Raw genomic sequence first — 25,900 nt, forward strand, 5'->3', positions numbered from 1 at the left:
CACAAACAAGAGTAGTTCTTCACTCTAAGAAACTGTTATTCTGAACTCCTAGTGTTGTTTATTGGGTGGATGCGGGTTGGACTTGACGAGGCATCCCGTGAGAACGGAAGGATAAACGACAGAAGAATTCAGGGAACGAGAGAGTACCTTATGCGATTAAGTTCGGGAGCATTCCCTGAAAAAAAAAAGTAGAATCATCTTCTCCCTGTTCGAACCTCATCGATCTACCAGTTTATTCTTGATTCGTATTCCGGCTATAGGCATTGACGGTTTTCTTTTGCAAGCTCAAGAAAGTGTAGAAGCCTGATTTCCTCGGAAAAATGAGTTCAGGTCCTAATATTACTACTGTATAGTGGTTAAAGTGCAGTTCCGCTAGGAAAGACATTTTGGCTAGTGTAGATGTGAAACAGCGTTGCACAATTGAAAAAGGAAATTGATGCATTTGATCTTCGCCAACAATCTCCTTGCCCCATAACCACAACGTTCCCTGTATGACACCCAAAGGTTGTCTCAAACATATTCCTGTTGCAGAAATGCCATATGTAACATAGATGAGGAGTTGCGTTACCACATTAAATTCACCAATTTTATAACTGCAAGAGGAAGGTGAGCATTACAGAGTCTGTCCCCTTAAAAAGGTCTTTATGTGCAACATTGTTGGCAAGATGGGATATACTAATGGCTTCAAGTGATAAAGATAAATGATAAGGATCGAAATACAACTACGAAATAGACTCAAACTTTGAAGAGTTGTAATTTCTATTGGTATCAGAGCCCCTCATCGAACCAGTTCGTCGTCCCTGAAAATCACCACCGAAGCCAAACCCCGGACCTGACCTCTGCAACACCACTTCTCGAACCCTGGGATCGAATCTTTGTTTGTCGCCGTCGCCGCTCCTTATCACCGACAAGAACCCTACACCTCTTATGTGCCTTTCTCTCCCTCCTCTCTAACTCTGTCTCCCATCGCCAATTTCTCGTTAAAATCACTCCCCGACTCCGACTCCCGTCTCCCTCTCGCCCCTTCCCGTTGCCGGCCATCCGCTTTGCTAGCAACCACCCTTGCTGGCACCACCAGGCTCCCCTCGGGTTGTCTCTTATCTGTCTCCGTCTCTCTCATTCCCAACTGACACTCCGGTCGTCACCTTCACCTCCATTATCGCAAACCGTCACTGTCACCATCACTTAATGTCATTGTTGTTGTCACCTTGTTGCCACCGCCTGCCGATTCTGCCTCTCTAACGTTGTTCCATCAAACTGACGATTGCAGCAGCTCTACTTCACTGTTCCGCCACCTACGTCCGAGGGGGGGGGGGGGGGGGTGGGTGGTAGGAGCAAAATTCGCTTTACCAAAAGAAAAGATGATCACCCCATTTCTTGTCAGTCCATAGAAAAACAGATTCCAGTACCTAAAATTGAAAAATAAAATATAACAAACAGATGGAGTAATTTTTATAATATATTTAAATAAAATATATACATACAATTAACCAAAATAAACATGATTACTATACAATAAATATACTTATAAGTGATTTAATGTGTAGTAATAAAATATATTAATAAATTAATTAATAAAAGACTATATTATACTACTTAATGATTACAATTTATTATAAATTAATATAATAATTACGTGTAATTAAAATAAATTATAAATAAATAAATAATAACATAAACGAATATAATAAATAAATAAAATATTTTTAATAACATAAGATATATTTTAACATTAAAAATCACTAATTTAATACAATAATAAAAAAAATTATATTATTTTATCAATAACATAATATTTATTTTTACGTATTATTGATTAATAATATATTGCCACAAAATTTACAACCATTGGTTTAATTAATTATAGTAATGAGATAATTAAACCAAAACAATTTTTCAAATGTTTACTTTAATAATTTTTTAATTACGACTATTAAATCACTAATTTAATATAATAATTACAAAATGAATATATTGAATAAATAAATAAAATTAATTTATATATAACAAAATATGAATTATTTTACAAAATAAATCGTCTTCCTCACGGTGCCGATAATGGCAGGAGACAATGGCGGGCCAACAGGCAACAACGCTCCGATGGTAAATCGAGAGGGAGAAGTGAGGGAGGCCAAGAGGCTATGCGACAGAGGTTCGACCTCTCGTGCTCTATGATGGCGGCTTTGCAACAGAGGCTAAGAGGGAGAAGATAGAGGGAAAACAATTTGGGGGAGGAAGGTTGAGAAGGGAGAAAAGTCGAGAGGGAGGAGAGTGGGAGAAACAGATGAGAGAGGGAGAAGGGAGAAATCGAGAGGGAGAAGAGTGCGGGAGAAAGAAATTTCGGGAGAGGAACGCCTGGAGAGAGGGAGAACATAGCAAAACGAGGAAAATGAGAGATGCGTCCCTCGTGATCGCTTCATATGAATGATTTGCAAAATAGGTATGAAACACGATTCCCCAATTCTTGCCTGAGAAAATTACCTAATGTGATTCACATGAAGAGGTGCTCATTCACAACTAACGGCTTAAACGAATGAACGGAGTAATGTGCAGGTAATTCATCTTTGCTTCATTTTGGACTAACCCCCCCTAAAATGGTAAAATTTGAAATTCCATTTTTCACAAGTGGAATATACTTTCTATTTCATCTTTCGTTTTCATTATTTCTTCCTCATTCCTCTTCTTTCTTCTTATATCTCCTTTTTTTTAAATCATTAAATTTTTATAAATAAATTAGTTATAAATTATTTATTATCATTGTTTTTATAATTTTTTAATAAATTATTTTATAAATTGATATTATAAATATTTATGGATATAATTTAAGTTATTATTAATTTTTGTAATTTTTTATTAAAAATTATTAAATTTAATATTTGATAGTTTTTTAATGTATAAGTAATTTTATTTTATTTTGAGTAGATTAGAATATATTTAATATTTAAATTAGTTGATTATTATTATAAAAATTCAAACGTATATTTTTAAAATTATTTAAATAAATTACCCTTAAATTTCTTAATTATTTAGCACTACTAACTTAATTCATAATCATATAATAATAATATTTTTTAAATTATTTTTATTTAATAAAATGAAAATTTATATAATTTTATTAACATAAAAATATTTATATTTTCTTAGTTATTTTATACCTAACTATTTATTAATAAATTCCTTTGATAATTTCTATAAAATTACACTAATACAGAAAAAATATATTTTATTGCAGTTTTTATATAACACAATAATACAAAAAATTACATTTTTATGAAAAACAACTTTCCCAAAGTTGTACGAGAAGAAAAGAACTTCAGAAGATACGGTGGTAATACAGAGTTTACAAGCTGGCGCAAGTTAGCGTGCCATACCAGTCAGAACTCAGATGACAAAGAAATCAGAATCAATCTGGCGCTAGTTAGCTGTGCGCACCAGTTGGTAGACCGAGAATCAGAATTGTGAACGGTGGAAAAGAAAAGCATTCCTGGCCCGCTGGATCGAGCATCTACTGTGCCGCAGAAATTCTAAACTGAGGGCAGAAAGGGTGAGACAAATCGAAAATTTATAAAAACCACTGCGAATCCATTCCAAAACAAATAATTTCGAAATCAGATGGCGCTAGATGATGCTCCTCTGGACGACAAGGCGAAGAGAATGCGAGATCTGCTTTCGAGCTTCTATTCTCCGGATAATCACTCCTCCACAGGGTCCAATGCCGCCAAATCGACTACGCCCGACGCCATAAATTCTCCTTCATTCGATCCAGATCTCTACATGAATTTTCTTGTACATTTCGAAACTTGTCCTGTGAAGCTGTTCTAGTTTTCCTTTCCCAACTCTGAAATGAAACGTTAAGAGCTGCCATTTGTGTCTTCTTTTCTGTTGTTTGCACTAATTAAAGTGTGAATTGCATTTTGTTCTGCTTGCGTATTTCGATATCGAGTGGTTTCACAATTCTATGATGAATTATTTATTTCCTTTGGGGTGAGGTTGGTAGAGTTTAGCGGAATGGAAATTTACATGAATAGTGAAATGGAAACTGAAGGAAAAAGTAACTAGGGAAGTCGAATATCTAAGGTTCAGGGCTTCACAAGGCTCTGTCATTGAGGGAGACCCATGACACTCTTGGTGCAGCTGGGGATTGCAAATACGACTTAGTATGTTTAAGTAAATTTTTTGGAAAGATTGAAGTTGGAGTCAAAGTGAACGAACCCCTAGAAGCCATTACTAGCAGTTTATTGAGTGTTGTTTATTATTTCCTTGATTCTTAGTGGTTTTCCTGTTTCAATTTGCTCATGTCCTAATCTTCTCATAGAATTCTTGGTATGTTGAGAGCAGCTTAAGACTTGTCCAAAAAAGAAAATGGAAAAATTAAACAACAGCTTAAATTAATTTTTTTTTCCTTGTGACGAGGCCCTGGTTCATTGACACTGTGATCCTTTCACCTGAGTTCTTCACATACTTATGGAACTTGCATTTTGCATCCACTATCTAAAGCCATATGCTACAATCAGTCCCACCTCTATTTTGAATGAAATGTCTCAATATAATATGGACAGGTGGTCTTGATATGACTTTTCTTAGTTTGATTGTAGAAATGAACCTCACCTTCTCAAGTGTTTTTTGTTTTTGAAGGAATCATTTTAACCTACTTTGAGATTAGATTTTGTGCTTTTGTACAACTTTTTTGATCTTCAATCTAATTCTGATTGTTTACCTGCCGGTGAAGTTAGAATCCAACTCAATTAATTTACTGCTGCATATCTTTGAATTTGGTGAAGGATTTTTTTACTGTTTATTTTCTGGAGTGTTTTTTTAGTGAGTATTGATTGTGCATGCACGTTACACCTAATGCCCCTTGGTGAGACTTGAACCTAAGATTTCACACTAGACACCCCCATGTAACAATTGAGCCACAGGTGTAATCCGATTTTTTGGAGTGTTTCTTACTGCCTATGTACAGGTTCAAAAGTCAAATTTGGAAGGGCTTCTTCAGAGACATGTTGAAATGGCCGCGGAGATTAAGAACTTGGACACTGATCTGCAAATGTTAGTATATGAAAACTACAACAAATTCATCAGTGCTACAGACACAATTAAGAGGTGAAGTTACTTGCAATCCTAATAATTTGTCATGGTATACAGGCATAGACACTTAAATATAGACATTTATTGTACACATACAATATACATAAAAACAAACAACATGCATAACATGTGACGGTTTGTTTTTGTGCTTTTACTGAAGGATACTTGTGTTTGCGAGGAAAATCGTTGCTATTATAATATGTAGGATGTTTCTGCCTGTAGGCTTATATTTGCAAAGCAGTAAGTTCTTATATATTATCATGTTGGCTGTTAGTCATCAGGATCGAAAGCTTAAGCTCGGATCTCTTTGGATTGTTAGCATGACTTCGTACCCTGGTTTTCTTCTTTCATCTGGACTCAGTAGCATCATAGTCAGCAGTTCAAAAAACATCTTTATGTTTTCATTGTTAAAAAGGGCATGACCTCTTCAAGTGGCTGCATTATGGGCCTGCTTGACTAGCACAAACTCAGTCCTTGGAACTATTGAAAAAGAAAAAAGAAAAAGCTTATGAATTTTGTGGAGGGCCTGCGTCTTAAAGTCAGCTATTTAAAATATGAGAAGTCTTCATCAAAAAAATTTAAAATATGAGAAGTATGGACTGCACATTTTTCTTTTGTACAATAAGAAAGGATTTTAGTGAAAAGAAAAGAAGATTCAAGTCACCTCCAAAAGAGGAAAGTCAAGGTAAAGATGCCAAGATACAGAAAAGCAATAAAAGCACAACTGTAGCTTGTCAATGAGACTGTACCTATGAAGAAGATGTGTCAGGGGGTACTAGTTCTAGCCAAGAAATTGACAAGGTCATTATGCTTCAGAGGGCTGATTCCACAAGATAGAAAGGGTGTTGTCACATCTTCAGTTTCATCTAAAAAGCTGGAGGAAGTGCCCAAGATGGCTTTGTTCCTTATGTCTATAAGTCCTTTGTTACTGAAGTAAGGCCTTAACAACCTTTGTAGAGTTATATGGCTGAAAGGGACTGTATACATCAGATGGATATTTCTGGCAGAGTCACGGACAACACCCACCCCACCCATTGACCCTTATTGACCCTGGAACTACTTCCAATTTTTATCTTAAGCCTGCACAGACTAAGAGGGGTCTTCTTGGGGGGGGGGGAAGCATTTCTAGTGCTGGAAAATGAGTTAAACTATCACTAATTGTCTTTGATAACATAATAGCACTTGTAAGTGTTGTAAGTGGTTATGTTATAGAGATTTACAAGCAAAAAAAAAAAAAAAATGTCTGTTGTATACTCAGATCAAACAAATTGATGTACTTGGATATTTCGATGCTGATTATGCTGGGAGTAAGATGGATAAATGGTTTACATTAGGCTACTGTTGTTTTGTTGGTGGTAACCTAGTAAGCTAGAAAAGTAAAAAACTAACAGTTGTGGCTAGATCTAGTGTAGAGGCCGAATATCGAGCAATGACTCACACGGTTAGTGAGCTTATGAAGATTAAATTTGTTCTTCTTGAATTTGGTTTCCAGTTACTAGGTCGTATGGTCATGGAGTGCGTTAATGAGGCGGCCATCTTTATTGAAAGCAACCCTGTAATTCCACGAGAGAACTAAATATATAGAGGTTGATTGCCATTTTATTAGAGATGTAGTTATGCAAGGAAATGTTGTAACTCCATATGTCAAGTCTTCAGACCAGTTGGGGGACGTGTTTACCAAGCCATTGGGAAGACGTGAACATGTATTATTCTGTAACAAGCTGGAGTTATTTGATATCTACTCTCCAGCTTATGGGGAAGTGTTAAAATATCAACTCAGGGTATTTTAGTCATTTCATATATTATATTTTTATCTTATATAATGTTTGTTAGGTAGGCAATGTCTTCATATGCTTATGGTTCAATTTTCATTCATTTTAGAGGCTTATTTTAGGAGATATGTAAGTTTATGTTTTGAGGGCTACTTTGTCTTTTATGTAAAAATCACTTTACATCCTGTATAAAGGAAAAAAGGGGGTTTTCTTCTTGAGGTTTGTACTCCAAGGCAGCAGCGACTGCTCCTTTCCAAGCTCTTCTTCTCTTATTTCTCTTCTTTTTCACCCAAATATCAAAATTTTCAAAGCTTATAGGACCCTTTCTAAAGAAAGATTTTTTAGTGTTTTGATTTTCAGATGGTAATCAAGGTTTTGGGTCCTTCTGCATGCTGTAGTAATTTGGAGGCCCCATTTCTGAAGAAAGGTTGTTTAGAATTTTGATTTTCAGATGGTAATATTTTGGATCCAGCCGTTTGCAGCCCCTGTTTCATATTGCAGGAGTCAGGAGAGGTCCCTATCCTTGTCAGTTTACAGATTTAGTGCCATAAGTTCTGCACAAAGTGACGAGGGCACATACACTTTGATTAAAGTAGCAAATAAGATTTTCTTTTCAAACAAGGATACTGTGTTTGAGCACTGGTTATTTGACCTTAGATGCTATGATTATAAGGAAATACTTCAGCATGAAGGTTTTAGTCTAGGCATGATTTGTATATTGTACTCTCATGCAAACAATTGAAGAAATAAAATGCCAAGGTTTCTCTGTATACCAAATGTGACACATAAATATGACTAATGGATCTAGTATTTATCTATCTTGCATTCTTTCAGCAAACTATATATTAATGATTAGGTTAGGACTACTCATAAGTGGCCAAGTAAAGAGAATACAAAATCTGGACAACTTGAACTTTAGATTGCTGCATTTACTTGAGGTAACAAATAATACTTCTCTTGATTGAGCTATGTCTCCACGTCCAGTTTATGTAAACTTTTGCACAGGGTTGTTCATGAGATGCAGCTGGATGACATTGAAAAATTCTTTTAATGTGATGTTTTGTGTCCACAGGATGAAAAACAACATTGTCGGCATGGAGGCAAATATGGAGCATCTCCTTGAGAAGGTGTTCGCAGGGTGGTTATTTTTACTTTTTTGATTGATGTTATATTTATTCTAAACATTGTTCTAACTTGAAGTTTCAGATTTCTTCTGATTAAAATTTTAGTGGAACAATGAATACTTCTTTTAGCAGATTGTCTTTTTAGTACTTCAATAGTTTTTAAAGTTTTCACATTTCAGCAACTTACTTTGCAGATTGTATCTGTTCAATCTAGAAGTGATGGAGTGAATACCTCTCTTTTTGAAAAGAGAGAGCATATAGAGAAATTACACCGTACGCGGAACCTTTTGCGTAAAGTGCAGGTATGCATTGAGCTATGAGATTTATTCTAGTGAAAATTTTTCTTCTGAATAAAAATGTTTTTGAAAGAGTGATGATTTTATTGCAACAAATAAAAATACATCAGGGGAGACCTTCCCTTACAATGAGAGATTGAAGGGAGGTTCCATGTTTAGTACAAGAGTCAACACTAGAATTAGCTAAGCAGGGTACATGAGTCCATATACAAGTAATCGAGGATGAGAGGTCTAAGATGTCCAGGAAGGTGTCCTAATGACGCCAGGGAGAGGACGAAGGGGAAGAGCACCAATCAATCACCACCTTGGAATCTCCCCTCGATGATGAGGGGGCTGCCGAAGTGGTTATGATAAATGCGAAGGCCGTGGAGGTGGGCGGAGAGCTCAGCCGTGCTAGAGTCAGTAATACCTAGAGGTCTGGAGTAAGAGTTGAGAGGAATACCATCAAAGTCCCAAAATACGCCGCCTAAACCCGTCGGACCCTGGTTGCCAAGAATGCTGCCAAATAGACTTTGTGGCTGTATTGAGCTTCCAGAACCATTTAAGAAGGAGCGCACCACCCATCTCCAAAGTGCTCTTGATACCGATCCCACCAAGGCTCTTGGGCAAACAAACATCTTTCTAGCTGACCAAGTGGTATTTTGATCCATTGGAACTGGTACTTCTGAATAAAAATTCATTAACTAAAAACAATAATGGAATTAATCCATTGGAAGAAAGTTATCCAATTCAGTTGTTAACGGGAGTCTGCACTCCTAGCCGAAGTATCAGCAAGATGGTTGGCACTTTGATAAATGTTGATGTGAAACACATGAAGAAGGGCATGCATCTCTACCTTCATATAATCAGGGACCAGAAGGATCAGAGTAAACTAGATGAGTTTTTCGTTTAAAATCTGGAGAGATCACCTGCCCTTCTGTCTTTGGATAGTCTCTGAAGTTTCTATAGAAATTAAGCTGAAGCCACCTAGTCAGAGCGAGGCTAAACAAGGGTAACCCAGGTCATTGTCTGTATAGGAGATGCTTTCGGGAGAGAAATACTTACAGTAATATTGTTGCTATTGCAACCTATTACAATAAAGTTATTTAGCAATAACGTGTTATGATTCTGCAGGGTGTGACACTGTACCTTATACTTTTTCTTCTACAATATCATTTAGGAATATAAGCCTTCATTACTTATTCACTACTGACAGTGACATTCTGAAACTCTATCTCGATGTACTTTGATACCTACTGAATGAGTTTAAAGCACAACTCTTTTCCTGTAAGTGGTTTTTGCACTTTTTACCTTGTGTAATTTTACCAAAGGTTTCTGCTTCATGAAAAAGTGCAGTTCATATATGATCTTCCTTCTCGGCTTCAAAAGTGTATCAAATCAGAGGCATATGCAGATGCAGTGAGATTTTTTACTGGAGCCACACCAATTTTTGAGGTTTGAAACTTCTTTCTGGTCTTATGGTCGCTGGCATTGAGTTCAGCTTTAGTATCTCTACTATGTTTAAAGACAGCTATATTTCTGTTCTGAGGGTAACTCATGTTTCTTCTACTAGGCATATGGTGATTCATCTTTCCAGGACTGTAAGCGCCAGTCTGAAGATGTTATGGCAACAATAACTTTGAACCTGCAGGTATGCTTCACATCATTTACTAGTTTTTGTCTTTCACAAAATTACTAAAGTAGCACAGCCAAGGTTATCATTAATTGCTGACTGCTAATTTTTTCTAATGCTAACTTACTTCCCTTTGACGAATTATTATTGTTAAGGAATAGTCCCACATGGATTAGTGAGTACAAGAATCTTGAGTTTATTAGTTGGGAAAAAGGTTTCCTAAGTTGGCTAGTCATTTTGGGATGGGCCTGGGACTCAACTTAACATGGTATCAGAGTAGGTACTCATATGTTTGCCTGTACCTAAACTATCTACTTGTAGAGCCACAAAAGATGTCCTACACTTAAACTATCCACTTGTAGGACCACAAAAGAGGGCTTACACCTAAACTGCCTACTCCTAAATTATCCACTTGTAGAGCCATGAAAAGAGGGTCTACACATGAGGGGGAGTGTTAAGGAATAGTCCCACATGGATTAGATAGTACAGGGATCTTGAGTTTATTAGTTGGGAAAGAGGTTTCCTAAGTTGGCTAGTCATTTTGGGATGGGCCTTGGACTCAACTGAACAATTATCATGGTAAAGAGATAATGCTTCTGCCATGCCCCTGAGATAGATTTCACATGTTATTGTGCTGTAACTTATGTACATTTTGTATGAGTATGGATGTATCTCAATAGTGAAAATGTTAAACATAGATCTAAGTGAAGTTGACTAAATCCTCTTTCCTTAGTAACTTCCAGTCTTGGAAATTTTGGGTCTCAATGTTTAACATAATATATATATATATATATGTATGTATGTATGTATTTGAATGGCATGTTTACCACAATTTTGGCAAGCAATTAATGGCTATTTCCATTAAGTAGCTTATTTGCTGTGTCATTTTAAAAATTACGGTTCTGTTCTTTCTGAGTCGTCATCTTTTTCTACTTTTTATTTTATCTGTTGAATTTCAAGAGAAGAAAATAATTCATTGACTTTATTAATAACTGAGTACAATAAGCCTCTATTTATTATAGAGGAAACAAATAAAACCAGATTACAATTAAATTATCCATGTCCCAGTTATTTTTTATTTTTTATTTTTGAAAATTCAGACATATTCATAAGTTTGCTATATCTATCTATTTTCCTTTGTTAACATTTCTTTTCTTTCTCAGGAAAAAGTTTACTCTGAGTCTGAGCCTATAGCAGCAAGGGCAGAGGCTGTGGCACTTCTTAAACAGTTGGATTTTCCGGTTTGTCTTTTACCCAATTACTTTAGGTTTCAAAAATGGAAACTTTGCAATATAAAATGTAAAAATCAGTTAATCAACATGACTGTTGGCAGCTTGTTTTTTCCTCTTAAGTTTACTTGGTTCATATATCAGATTTTGTAACAAGAGTGTCTTTTAATAAGAGATGGTATTAAAAGTATGATCTGGTATTGCACAAACATCTGCTTATAGTTTACATCATACATATACTAGTATCTATGAATATTCCGATTATTATGTTATAGGCTTCAGAAATTGTAGACTGAGTTTTGGTAATTTTTGCATTGTCATAGTTGGGTAAAAACATTTCAATCTTGTTAATTTGTGCAAATTGTGGATTGTTCAACACCTCTTTTGTTTCATGGGGTATATCTGGGTTTTTGTTGAAGATCAAATTACTCTGTATTTGCACATATTGCTTTACTATCAATTAATTTGCTTCCCCCCTTCCCACACTCATCCAATCTGTTTCCATTGTAGTTCTTGTGTTTATTGGTGGTGCTAGATAAGATGCTTGGACATCAGTGCCGGTGCCCTTTCTATTTTTGTTTATTCTTTTTCTTTCTTTCAGGTATGCTAATGTTGAAAATGGCACTAAAGTTTTTTATGTGTGGCAGGTTGATAGCTTAAAGGCCAAGCTACTTGAGAAGTTAGAAATATCATTAGTGGAACTTCCAAATGAATTTAGAAATGTAGAAATCATGTCTACGAGTCCTGATGAACCTTCTAATATAGGAAGCCATTCTGTGACTGCTGTATCTAATGATGCCAGCACCAGTCAGGTATAATTCCTGTCATTTATATGCATTTGAGGAGAAAAAAGAAGGAGAAGATTTAAGTAATATCCTGTCTCTGCCTTATCATATGAAGCATACGAAAACATGTATGAACTGCGTATTCTTTACATTGGGAGCTCCTCACTTCTATTTTTATTTTTTATTTGTTTTTGGAGTCTTTTTTCTGTTGGAGAGCAGGTTTTTATCAATAAGTTTCACTTGAAGATGCATTTCCTACTGAAGTTTTAATTTGAATTTTTATTAACCTTACTCTGTTATTTTTATGCACTCATGCCTTAGTGAGATTCTGCACTTTTTTTTTTTTTTTTTTTTTTGCCATGGCTATAGCACTTCCATATGTTAAAATGCTCACTTCTTTTTGTGAAAAGATGTATTTGTTGCTTGAGTGGCATCTCTGCCTGGAATTACAAAATATAGCCTGCTTGCTCCTCCTTTATATCTAAATTTAGTTCTTCCATTTCATGAATGGACAATAACAGATTCTTGTTTCTCTTAGGTTTCCATTGGTGATTTTGCTGAAAGCATTCGTTCTTATCGTATAATATTTCCTGACTCAGAAGGGCAGCTTATAGAACTTTCAAAAGACCGGTTCAACAAGTAGGCTTGGCTTAACTTCAATTATTTTTGGCTCTGTTATGGGAGGACTTCTCCTTTTTCCTTTTTGAGAAAAAAAGAAAGACTCTCTCTCTCTCTCTCTCTCTCTCTCTCTCTCTCTCTTTCTCTCTCTCTCTCTCGCTGTCTCTCTCCGACTGTCTCTTCGGTGTCTCTTTTTGATAAATATGTATCAGTCATTCTTCCCCTAATTGTTTGACCTCCATTTTAAGGTGTTTTGAAGCCATTCAGCTGCATATAAAGAGGAGGATTGCTTCATCAGATCTGCTGATGATGTTACGTAAGTTGTTCACTGTGGTTTTATGTGAGTCAATTAAGTTCTCTTTCACTTGTTATCCCATGAAGTTGTCTCTTTCTGGTTAAGTATTTGATTGGCTACATGAGCATACTCTTCAATTTACCTTTTCATTTGTAGAGATTGAGTTTTTGAAAAAGTAAGGTTTTCTTTTGCAGATTCTAAAAAAGAAAAAGAAAAAAAGAAAGGTTTTCTTTTGCAGATACATGGGATTGAATAACATAATGAAACACACAAATAAATACTTTTGTTTTCGTCATCGTCCCCCTCATCATAATAACATTTTGTCATGTTTGTTGGGGTTAGCTAAATGAATCCACTTCTTTCATGCTGTTCTATGTTATGCTAGATCTGTTTCTAGTTAGGTTTTTTTTCACACTCCTATCCATCTCAGTTCCACCATGCTTTTATTTGTCTTCCCCACAGCTGACTCCACAAGATTATTTACATGTACTTCTACTTTTTGTTTATGCTGTCTCCATATTTGTCAATTAATATTATTGCTAGAAGTTGGGGTTGGGTCAGGTTTTACGAAGAACCCGATTCGGAAACCCCGGGTTCAGTTATTTGGTTTTACCCCACGGGATGGGAATAGTGGGAAAAAAAACCCGCTGGATTTTGGGTCGGGGACGGGTTTTTCCAAATATGACCCAAACCTGAGACAAGGATATAAAATGGGGTTGGGACAGGTTGGGGATGAGTCAGATTTATGGGGATGAGGCGGGGATGGGTCGGGTTTAAGTTGGGTTTATGGGAACAGGGTGAGGATGGGGTTGCAGAGACGGTGATTGGGTCGGGGTCGGGTTTGATGATTCGGGTTTTTTTCAGGTTCAGGGATCAGGGGTCGGGGTCGTGTTTGGGTTTTGAGAAACCCAACCCTGATCTGATCCTTGCCCACCCCTAATTAGAGCATTTGCAAACAATGTATACCCAGAATTTGATTCTTTAATATGGACCCATGGGTTCATCCATGATAAACGCAAAATGAGTGAGACTTATGATGTCTTAGTATGCGTCACAGAAAAAAGTTAATCTGTTCACTTCATTGAGTACCTGACTGCAAGTTGTGTGTGAGCTTCTATTGATAATCAGTGTCATATTTGAACGGGTGATGAGGCCTTTGAGTCTGCTTTTGATATCTAAAAGTTCTGATTTAGTATGCTCCTGGTTGATTACAGGAATTATATGGACAGATGTGACTTTGATGGATGAAGTGTTACCCGAGGCTGTTCTGCCCACCTTTTCAGTGGAGGTTTTATTCTGTTTCTATCTGATTTAAATCATGTTCATCATTTTTTCCTGTTAGATATGGATGTGGAGGTGGACTGTTGTATATATCATATTTTTCTATGATGGAATGCCATAGTCACTATACGGATCATGTTTCTTGTTGTAAGAATAGTCTCATGTTGATTAGGGATTAGAATGTTCCTGTACTAATTACTTGGTAAGAGATGTTTTAAGCTCAGCTAGTTAATTTGGGATGATTTTGTACCCAACTTTGACATGGTACAAGGGCAGTACTCCTATGTGGGTCTCCATCCAAAAATAATCCACATGTTGGAGCTGGAAAAAAGTTCCATACATGATGGGAAATGTTGAATAGTACACATTGATCCAGGATTACAAAGATCTTGTGCTTATTACTAGGAAAGTTCCTCCTAAGTTTGCTAGTTATTATTTGATGAATGTAGACCTGTTTGAACACCGTTTTTGTTTTTATTGGATTGAGTGAGACAATTTCCATTTTTATGGTTTTAATCGCTGCATATTATGAAGGTTCTACATATGACTGTTACTACTTTGTTAGAGTATAATCTTTCTGTTTTTTTACTATGTGTGTTTCAGTTGATATGTTGGTTAAATGCTCTTAAAATTGCAATGACAAGATTTACATAATTTCAGGCTTCTCGTGGAGCTATTAAGCAGTATATTGCAAACTCATTCTCACATCTTCTATCAGACATCTCTGGTAAGCTGTTTGCTATGGGCCATAATTTCTAGATATGTTGTATAGGATAATTTGGAATGACTAATGTTGGTAGATAAGATTCCCATCTTTTGTGGCAGAGAGAGAATTGTTGTTCTTTGTGAATAATCCAAATTGGTTACAGGCTTGGATGATCCTGGGTGTTTTAATTAGGAAGAGATGTCTTAACTTTACCTAATCATTTTTGGAGGACCAAACCCTTCTGTTTCAACATGGTATTTGGTTTGCTTAGTTACTTGATATTCCATGTATATGTTCTATGTGGCCTCTGTGTATCTTCTCTGTGGCCCATTTATGTTCTCCATGTCTTGAGTTGGGTTGTCTACTTGGGCCTGGATGTGAGAGGGGGTGTCATAGGATATGTTGCACCATTCCAGAACCGTAAGTGTTCTCCACTTTCAGGTTAAAGGTCTGTGAGTGAGAGTCATTTTTGTGGGCAAATAGTTCTACATAGGTTAAGAGCTTAAATGCTCTTTGCTTGTACTACTCTAGAATGTCTCCTTCAACTAACTGTCTTAGCAAGCTTCAACACTTTCCAAGACAATCGTGTTTCAGTTGGAAAATGAACAACTACCATTTAGCAGCAGATATTTGAAAGTATATTTTGTTTAAATTATTTCTTAAAAAAATATTTTGTTTAAATTGCAGATGCTCTTATGAGAGTTCACACTAGACAAAGGGGGCTGCCTGAGGAAGAAAGTCTATTGCAGGTTGCCTTGGAGAGCAGCAAAAAGACTGTGATTCAAGGCAGCATGGATCTCTTGTGGGTAAGATATGTGGCATCAAGAAACCCACATGTTGAACTTATCTATTTGGATTGGCACTAGTGATGCGTAAAGTGTAAGAGTTATTTCATATTTTGTCCTTCTCACAGCATTAGCTGCATCTGTAGAAGATGTGTGTGAATTTGTTTAGACCCATCATAAACATCTGCGCTACTTATAAGTGTGTATGTAATTATTATCTTAGTTTTTAAAGGGAATGTATAAATGTATACCTTTGACTTTTACAAATTTTAGCCTCTCTTTTCATTTGCAGGCCTTCCGTCAGTTTATTGATGATAATCTAGAGTTATTGGTGAAGCTAAAGGACCTAGTCACTGATTGGGTGCAAGAAGGGTTTCAAAGCTTCTTTAGGTCACTGAATGATCAGTTTCTTCTTCTAGCTCGAAGAGGCACTTCAAGTAATCAGGATCCAGGTTCAATTGATGCAACACAGCCTGATAAAGTGCTCAGTGGACTTGTTCTTGTGCTAGCTCAACTTTGTGTCTTTGTTGAACAAAATGCCATTCCTAGAATTACAGAAGTGAGAAGCTTTCTGATATTCATATGTAGTCTTAAGTTGCACAGTGAATTGAACCAAGGATTCCATTTGTCTGGAGTTTTGTGATAGTCTTTTTTTTTATAAAATAGGAAATAGCAGCTTCATTTTCTGGAGGAGGTGTCCGGAGCTATGAAAATGGACCTGCTTTTGTGCCAGGAGAGATCTGCCGGATGTACCGCTCTGCCAGTGAAATGTTTTTGCATGTTGTAAGATTGAGTTGTTTGCCTGATTAGTTTTTTATGATTTGTGCATTTTAAAGTTTTTAATCTGATGGGGAACCACAATATTTTTGGATTTTGCTTCTTTGCAGTATATAAATATGAAGACTCAGAAAATGTCAACTTTACTGAGGAAGAGGTTCACAACACCTCACTGGATCAAGGTCAGTGCAGTTTGTACATCCTGAACTCTCCACTAGACAGTGGACCAGTTTTTTCTTTTCTACAATTCCTAACCTTTTTAGTGAACAATTCAACAGCACAAAGAGCCCAGAGAAGTTCACATGTTCGTAGATTTATTTCTTCATGAGGTCTGTAACTGCATTCCTTGTATTGGTAGTTGTGTAGATATAAAGCAAACACAGTAAGGTTTCAAAAAGTGTTTAGAGTTGAATTTGTTGGGTTGAGTCGAGTTTTATATCTTTGCTTGTATCTACTAAAAGATAGATCTATGCTCGTGATGCAGCACGGTGGTTTAGATTCAAGGAATTTTATAGTTGGAAACTTTCTCTAGAGTATGGGTATCCTAGGTTTCAGCAACAACTTGGAAATTACAATCTGGATTCAAGTTTGATGGGTAAAACTTGAAGGACAAAAAAAAAAAAAAAAAAACAAATAGAGGAAAAAAGCAAAGGTTAAGTTTATCCAAGAGAGAACAAAAACAAAACCAACTTCATTCACTAGAAAAAAATTATTTTTTGTGTTACATATGGAGCCCTTTTAGAATCCTTGTTGAATTGTTGGGAAAGATTAATAATTCATTGACTTGATTATAACTGAGTACAATGAGGTTTATTATATAGGAAACAAATAGAATCAAATTACGATTAAACTATCTATATACCAGTTACACCCAAAACCAAACACTAAAAGATAAGTCCTTTTTTTTTCATACTCGGGACCAATGGGAATTTCAGACTCCACCACTGCAGAGCTCCAGGCCTTATATCATGGTTTAGCCACTTTCAGAGACCATCTCTACGGCCCCCTCATTGCTGAAGGAGATTCCAATGTTGTTATTCATTGGTGCTCTGTGTTGTGGGCCAAAAAGGATTATGGGATCTTGGGTTAAGTACTTAGCTTTCCGCTATCTACCAGGCCGGTTTTTTGGGTAGTATTGGCTAGGTGCTTAACATTTGGTATTAGAGCTAACGCTACGTCGCGAGTTCGAATCCTGGCAGCGGCAGTGACCCAAGCGGAAGGGGCGACCTTGAGGCTGGATTAAAATTATTGGTAGGTCCACAAGGTGGGTTGGGCCAGTGTTGCTAGAGTAGGCCGCCGTGGACGTCGGCTCGTGAAGGTAGGGTGTGATGTTGTGGGCCAAAAAGGATTATGGGATCCTGGGTTAAGTACTTAGCTTTCTGCTACCTACCAGGCCGGTCTTTTGGGTAGTATTGGCTAGGTGCTTAACACTCCGCTGCTTCCGCCCCCCCTTGGAGACACTGGCCTATTTATCATCGTGTTTTGGCATTGTGACCAACTTTTCTTGTACTTGGTCTCATATTCCCCGTGCCTCCAATTCCTTGGCAGACGGGTTTGTTAAACATGGGACCTCCCTTCCTGCAATGGTTGTAACGGGAGGCCCTCTTAGTTTGCAATTTTCTTCTCTGTTAATATATTATCACTTATATATAAAAAAAAGATAAGTCTTAGAACAATTAAACAACTTAACATAAATAGAAGACTAACATTACTAAAACACTGTTAAATTAAACCTTTTATGTGAGACCTTCTTCCCATGAGACTCTACTATATTAATTCTGGCTCGTGAGACTGCTTGCTGTGAGAGTCATGTAAGACTCTTCATACCTGTTCTTTGAAAGAGGAAAAAGGCTTTTTAGTCAATAGCCAGGTGGATATTTGCCCTGTCACTCTACCAACTACTCTAGCCTTTGACTCGCTTTTAGCATCAAACCGCCTTCTATTCCATTCTTGCCAAAGCCCCCATGGAACGAAACTAGCACAGGCTGAGATAATCAATTTGCCGAGACCAGGAAGGGGATATCCAACGATCGACTTGCAAAATCTTATCAGATCGGCGACAATACAGAATTGAATCTCCAACTTGCATAAAACAGAGGTCTACACATTCCATGAGAAATGACATTGGAGAAGAGTATGACTGGCGGATTTAGCCAAATTGCTCCAATTGCTCCAGATGCACATTGGAACCAAGGTTCCAGTTATGAAGGAATGGACTTCCCCAGAGAATGGTTACCTAAAATTGAATTGTGATGGCTCTTCTCTCGGCAATCCAGGGATCGCTGGTTTTGGGGGCGTGATTTCGGATTCATCTGGAAATCAATGTTTTTCCTTTGATGGTCCTTTAGGCATATCTGACTCTACGTCGGCAGAGTTACATGGCCTTCTTAATGGGCTACGGGTGTTCAGAGACAAATGCAATGGGCCTATTCACATTGAAGGGGACTCCAAGGTTGTGATTGGTTGGTGTCAGCGCAATACCACCCCCCATGGAGGCACTGGGACATATTCCAGGAGATTTTGGAAATTGTATCATCTTTTTCATGTATTTGCTCTCACATTCTGAGATCTGCAAATTCGGCAGTAGATGTGCTTGCCAAGGAGGGAGCTTCCCTGTAATCTCTTGTTGTAAGGGATTTGCTCCCTCCCCCCTTGTAATTTTCTCTTGTTAATAGAAATACATCTTCATAAAAAAAAAAAATCTCCCACTTAAGAAGGAGTTTGTAATTTTAGCTTGCAATGAAAAATATTCTTGGTCTTTAAGAAGAAATTCTTCATATTGTACTTCCTATGATGTAGATATTCTGGTCACATAAAATTTGATACCACAACACATGAAGTTCTTCATTGTAGATTGTATTTCGTCTTCAAGTGATAGCAACATTAAAACTTCAATTCTAGAAGGAGGCGCAACCACTGGAGCACTTAAATTCCTACGCATATAGAAAATAAGGAGAAGACGTTCATAAAATCAACAGAGTAATTAAAGTTACTAGGCTTGATTCAGTTTGTAGAATTCTTCATACTTCTCCTTCTATTCTCCCCCTAGAGTTGGCAGGTATTGACAGTAATCCCAATTTGAAAAAAAAAAATAAGTGCAAAAATTATATCCTCTATCAAAGTGTCCCAAGGATAAGTATTCAACTGGACACAAACTTTCGAAAAATAAAAAAATATGGGTGATAAAAAAAAGAGTCAAAACCAACCTCATAAGATTTCAAACAAAATAGTGAAAATAATTACTAAAAGGGGTAATGCCTATCACTCAAATGACGATGATAAAAACCCAAAGGGTACTAATGAAAAAGTCTCGATAGACTTAAAAATACCCATTTATAAAAAAAAAAAAAACCAACTGAAGCAACGCGCCAAGGGGTTTGTCTAAAGGATAAACAAGAGTAAAAAAAGGATGGTAGGAGAAAGGTAACTGAGTAAAAAGGTTATAAGGGGATGAAATAAAGAGAAATAGCCACCATGGTAATAAGAAGGAAACTGTAGCAATAGAGCTTAAATAATTTAATAAATTTGACCAAGTATGACCTCAAGGGAATTTTTAGGGATTGATAAAAAAAATTTGGAGTTCGATGTGGAAGATATGCAATTGATGTAGACAAGCAAACCAACACAAGAAAGGAGATCGAGAGCCAAATTGCCTCGTGTGATCTTCCCTTGGAAAAAAAATAATTTTATTGAGATTGAATTTACATAATGATCATGGCCGAACCAGTCCTACAATTGATTGAACTATATAATTTTGACTCGAATACTGAATTGGACCCAAGTTTGGACCCGGAGTCACTGGTTTTAGACCTAGAGTCAGGCCCGGTTTGGACCTGGAGTCAGACCCGGCTGCTGGGTTTGGGTCTCCATGGAATTGTGCCTCATTCTCAGCAACAACAGGCTTCAAAGCGAGAGAAAAAAGGCGATGAGGGTTTGGGCTCTTGCGATTCGGAACACCTTCGCATGCAGGGATCCGGAATTCAAGTGCAAAGCTTACAATGCCGATCATGTTGAGCTAATGCACATTCCTGAGCGGTGTTCATTCTTCTTGAAGGCCTGTAAACATCATAACAAATAGACTTGAAACCATCACCATTCTACAGCTTTGAGGCTTTTCAGTCTGTCGTTGTAGAAAGTTGACAGAAAGTTGAAGACCGCTCAGACTCTTTTTGTATAAAACTCTTCCTGGATCTGTCTTTTTTGCTTTGCAAGGCAGCTTGGCATCTAGGAACACTCCTTGAGAGCGATAAACTGGTTTCTCTTTGTTTTTAATGTCTGATCTCGTGTGATGATGAGCTGCAGCGAACATGGGAGGACCGAGATGTGGGAAGGCAGAGAGGTGGAAGGAAAGGAACAGCATGAGGTGGTTGATGTGAAAATCAGCTCTGCATGTCTTCCAATAGGACTGATTCTCAAATTCTCCTATTAGGATGACTCTTACCTCTCGAACCAATTCCAACCCAAGTAGGATTGTTCCTGGTTTCGTTTTAGCACCAAAAACACTGAAAGGAAGCAACAACGGAGAACACAACCAATTTCAACCAAAGTAGGATTTGTTCCTGGTTTCAGTTTTTCCAGCACCAAAACACTGAAGGGATAACAGCAGCTGAGAAAAAACCAGGAAGGCTGGTTATGGAAGCAATTTCAATCCTAGGAAGTTATCTGTCTTCTGCAACTAAAGAGCTTTATCAAAGATGGGGAGATTATCGTGTATTGCATCTTTGACCAGACTACTGCCATCAATAGTTTTCTTCTCTTTTTCAAAAAAAATAGTTTTCTTCTCATTCAGGCATCCTTCAACTAGATTTTCAGCAACTTTCTGGTGCTGCTGCAGCAACAGAAATTAGCAAAACAACAACTCAACATCTTTTAACAGTTTCTGTTGCATCAAATTTGTTGTGGTAAAAGACTGACCAGTACGAATGAATAAGATAGCAGCATAATGGCACTGCACGGGCGAGCGCATAGAACAAGCTTATAACGATAGGCGCCTAGTCTGCCTTTGAAGGAGCAGCTGCATGTGGACTGCCCATCCATTCCAGCTTGCAACATGCTGGCAATCTGCCATTCAATTTATTTGCAACTTTTCAGCTTCAAATCGAAAATTCCATCAAATTCACACCATCCCAGTTTGCTATGGAGTACACCTTCAAGAAAGGGAGGCTTCATCTTCGGCAGCACCACAACTCTAAACCTCTGCTCCGTCTGGTACGAGATTCCAAAATTAAACAAGAACAACAACTTCAGCTAAAGCCGCTGTGGAAAAGTCCCTCAATGCACCGAAAAACGAATTGATCGTGTCTCAGCCGGCCGTGGAGCACCTTTATCATTTGGACTGGTCTCTTCTATGTTCTCATCTACAACAGTGGCAGTTGTTGTGGTTGTGTCTTCATTGGCCACGATGCTGGTGGCACCATCAAGTTTAGTGGCAGTGAATAACCGGTGCTTCGCGTGCAGGAAAAGTGTGCAATTGTCTTGAACCAATTGTCCTCTTTGTCTGCAAGTCCTGGAAAATACATGAAGTAGGATAAAAGGTTACTGAATGGTTTAATGATTTAGTTATATGACTCACAAACAAGAGGTTTACTGGAAACTTTGGTACACATAAAATAGAATCTAAGGACATTTATGGAGTAGTGTGAATTGTACCCTCACCTTGAATGAAAGAAGTGGATCTATCAGCTAAAGTAACTCGACGATATGAATGAGATGGATTAATGAACTGAAACAAGGAGGGCATACCTAACATGTGTGTAGAGGCTCCTGAATCAATGATCCAAGTAGGGGAAGGTGACACATTCAATGCAGTCATACTTGTACTAGCCATCATGGCACACACTGAGGAAGAAAGAGGAGTCTCAGTAGTTTGAGAAGCAGTCAGTTGACCTAGTCGCTATGCTAATTGCTGAATTTCCTCGTAGGATCCAGTGTGTGAGGAGGCGTCCTTATCTGTGACTATAGAGTTGGCCCAGGTAGGCCTTCCAAAATTTTCTTAGCATTTCTTAGAAATATGATTAGTCCTACCACAATGAACACATTTTCGATCTCCATAATCATTTCGGCCACAACCACTAGTAGAGGAAGAGTGACCTCTACCTCTATTATTACCACCACGAAACTAATCATCAGGCTTACGAGTATAAGACTGAAGGTAAAGAGCTGCTGCTTCTGAGAGAGCATCTGACTCATTCTTATGTACAACTGTACCATCAGCTCAAAAAATGCTGTTAAAGGCTTACTCAAGGGTGGTCACATCCTCATTTGCCAACAACTAAGCTCGAATAGCATCATACTTAGGCCCCAAACCATCCAAAAAAGGGGCTACTTGAATATGATTTTCTTTCTTACGATTGTCTTTAACATTCGTAGTAAAAGGATGAAATGTACTAATCTCTTGTAACTCCCCTCATTTTAGTTAAATAATCTGTCACTGATCTACCTCCACGTTTTATATTAAAATACTTCACTTATAACTCATAGATCCTTGAAAAATTACTTTATTGAGACAAAATGGAAGCCAATGTAGTCCACATTACCTTAACAGTACTGCAACTCAAAATCTACTTACTAAATCTGGACTCCATACTTTTGACCAACCAGGTCATTACTAAATTATCTTCTACCACCCAATCTTCAGTAATAGGCACTGGGAGATTATCTGTTATATATTTTCCCATTCTTCTGGCTCTCAAATACATCAAAACTGATTTGGACAAGTTTACGTGATTCAATCCATTCAACCGGATTGTGGTTATCTGAATAGGTTGAGAGAATTTCACATCTAAGCTCTCAACAGTCCTCTGGACAACAACTTGTGTACTGAAATCAGTCATTAAAGATCACAAAACACCACAGTTCAGTACATTAGAGCGTCAATTAACCAAAGGGAAACATTTTCCCCAAATTTTTATGCTTGTTCAGTCAAATGGGCCCCATACTGAATCCAATTAGGGCAATTCAACATCCGATTCACTCAATTTCGAACCAATAGTGATCAACTTCAGCAATTAAGATCATAAATTGATGAAAGAACGACTTAATTGCAAGAAACCAAGATGAGCAGGCTATACGGATGATGATGCAAGCATTGGGTTGGTGACGTAGGCAGATTTGATGAATTTCATTAAATTGGGATCATCAAACACCTCTAAATCCCAATAATCAATCAAATAGAAGTAGTAATCATTAGCCAATATGCTAAGACAGGCAGAAAAAAAAGGAAAAAGCTGAAAATTTTACACTACCCGTCCCGAAATCTGGGAAAATCCTTCAAGGAGATTGTTGAAAATGGAGAAAAGGTTTACACAATTGAAAGAAATCTGCCCAAGACTTGCGTTGCTGCTCTGATAACATAAAAAATATGTGATTTTATGATCAAGGTTTAAGTGAAATTTTACAAAAGGATAAAATGCCCCTTGATACTCAAAATACATAACTCCTAAAATACATGTCTAAATGGAATGGAAATTGAACCAGGGATAAAGTAAAATATTGTCTATCTAATATCTATACTATAAGACAAAAATGTAAAGTGGAAAATATGAGAAATAACTAAAATACCCCTGAACTGATATTTTAACATGTTTTATTGACAATATTTCATCATGTCAGCTTTGTTTAACTTGTGTAAGAGAAATTAAATTGGTCTACTTTATGTAGATATGTATAAAAACTAAAAGGAAGTAGGATAGTCAGTTTATGTTGTCATAAACTCACATTCCATAATTCATGGTCTCATTATATGTTTTGTCAGGTTTTGTATATAACAGTTGACTTGTGAATTGTGAGTGACAATATACATTTTTGAGAATGATAACTCTATTATGCCAAAAAAAAAAAAAAGTCATGTGCATTAATTGACAAAGCCTACAATCATCAATTACATGTAGTTGCTTTTCATCTCCTTCTACAGTGTATTAAGTTCTTTTCCATTTTTCACGTGAATAGAAAGGCTTCATCTGCTATGTGGTGATAATCTTATTCTCATTATCTTGTCTCTTATATCTTTAGCTGAAAGCCATTGGAACTGAAGTAGTACAAATCCTGCCACATGGGTCCCACATAAAACATCACCGTTCTGATAGTGCTGGGAGTACTACTTCCTCCAGAAGCAACACACTACGTGAAGACAAACTTAACCGTTCCAATACCCAGCGTGGCAGGAGTCAACTTCTGGAAAGCCATCTTGCTAAGTTATTTAAGCAAAAAATTGAAATTTTCACCAAAATTGAGAACACACAGGTATTCATTGTTCTGATCCTCATAGTGACGAGAGAAGTTTTTAGTTGATTTGATTCTATTATTTTTGTTCTCACAATTTCAGGAGTCAGTAATATCAACCATAGTGAAATTTTGCCTGAAAAGTTTGCAAGAATTTGTCCGACTACAAACATTTAATCGAAGTGGATTCCAGCAGATCCAGTTGGATACCCAATATCTTAGGAATCCTTTGAAAGAAATTATTGAAGATGAAGCTGCCATTGACCTTTTGTTAGATGAGGTAAGTAATTATTAAGCTTGCACATGGGCTTATTTTTATTTTTGTTTCTACCGAGACTGCTTTGATTGTTTATTTATCTCACCATGGCCAGTGGGTATGTGAAGTTAGAAATGTGCTCAAAACTTGATTTCCGAAAAGTCTTTAAATTGGAGAAGAAGTGCTTTTGCTTCTGGATTGGGTATTATGTATCTGCTAGTTGTATTTCTGGTGTTTCAATCTTGCAATACCTGCAATGTCATAATGGAGTTCTTGTTCAGGAAAACGAACATGTTTTAGTCGTTCCACTTCTAAGGGGCTCCATTCTTCATAATATAGAATTGAAAGTTAGCATATTGCAGCTCAGGTCGCTAACCAACTAGGCACATTTGAGTGAAAGCTTATTCCAAAGATCTAATCACCTTATTCCAAAGATGTGTGATGGCACAAGGAAACATTTCTAATAAAAGGAAGTTTCAGGTGATCGTTGCGGCTGCGGAGAGATGCCTTGACCCAATCCTTCTGGAACCAGCCATTTTGGACAAACTGATACAGGCTAAACTGTCCAGGAACAGAGAAGAGAAATCGAGTTCTTAGTAGGAAGGTCAGTTAGAAACACCACCCTTTCTATATATTCTGCCTACTGTTCAATCAGGACAGGAACAGAAGTGTGACTAGAACAGAAAATGTTGTTGTTTTAGGCAGTGGCCTTCTCATTACCAATTTAATATCTTTATTGACTTTGTTTTAAGCTTTTTAACGAAGCGGTTTTAGTAGTGATTGTACCATCGATCTGACAGATATCACAGAGCCGAGGTTCTTGTTCATTCTCCTACCGTCCCTTCAACAATTCCTCTGCTGATCAGCATTTGGTAGGGTCTTCAACTTGTCTGCCTATCGCATCAAACGGCCATTGCTATTTTGCTTAGAAGTTGATTGGTTTTTGTACCCTTCTATCAACGTATACATTATAAATTGAAAGAAGAGCGACGTGTTTTTGTTAGGATATTCACCATATCTAATCCTTGTTCCTACTGAAGTAAAACTTTTGTATTA

The 25,900-nt window shown here is 37.1% G+C and overlaps 1 protein-coding gene across 1 annotated transcript; it reads left to right on the top strand.

Annotated features, from left to right (window-relative positions):
- Positions 1-3,475: 3,475 nt before the first annotated feature.
- LOC137955579 (vacuolar protein sorting-associated protein 51 homolog) lies at positions 3,476-25,900 on the top strand. The gene is made up of 21 exons (XM_068802586.1): positions 3,476-3,786; positions 4,964-5,103; positions 7,933-7,987; positions 8,179-8,286; positions 9,616-9,714; positions 9,833-9,910; positions 11,056-11,133; positions 11,769-11,933; positions 12,445-12,545; positions 12,773-12,840; positions 14,034-14,107; positions 14,761-14,827; positions 15,494-15,612; positions 15,884-16,150; positions 16,258-16,374; positions 16,479-16,550; positions 16,647-16,697; positions 24,379-24,609; positions 24,692-24,868; positions 25,325-25,448; positions 25,645-25,900. The coding sequence occupies exons 1-20, from the start codon at positions 3,613-3,615 to the stop codon at positions 25,439-25,441; spliced, it is 2,358 nt and encodes a 785-aa protein (XP_068658687.1). The 5' UTR covers positions 3,476-3,612; the 3' UTR covers positions 25,442-25,448; positions 25,645-25,900.

This window comes from Aristolochia californica, unplaced genomic scaffold (assembly GCF_029961685.1).
Source record: "Aristolochia californica isolate CCGP_79_NKW_82.1479 unplaced genomic scaffold, dmAriCali1.0.hap1 SCAF_2, whole genome shotgun sequence".
Taxonomy (NCBI): Eukaryota; Viridiplantae; Streptophyta; class Magnoliopsida; order Piperales; family Aristolochiaceae; genus Aristolochia; species Aristolochia californica.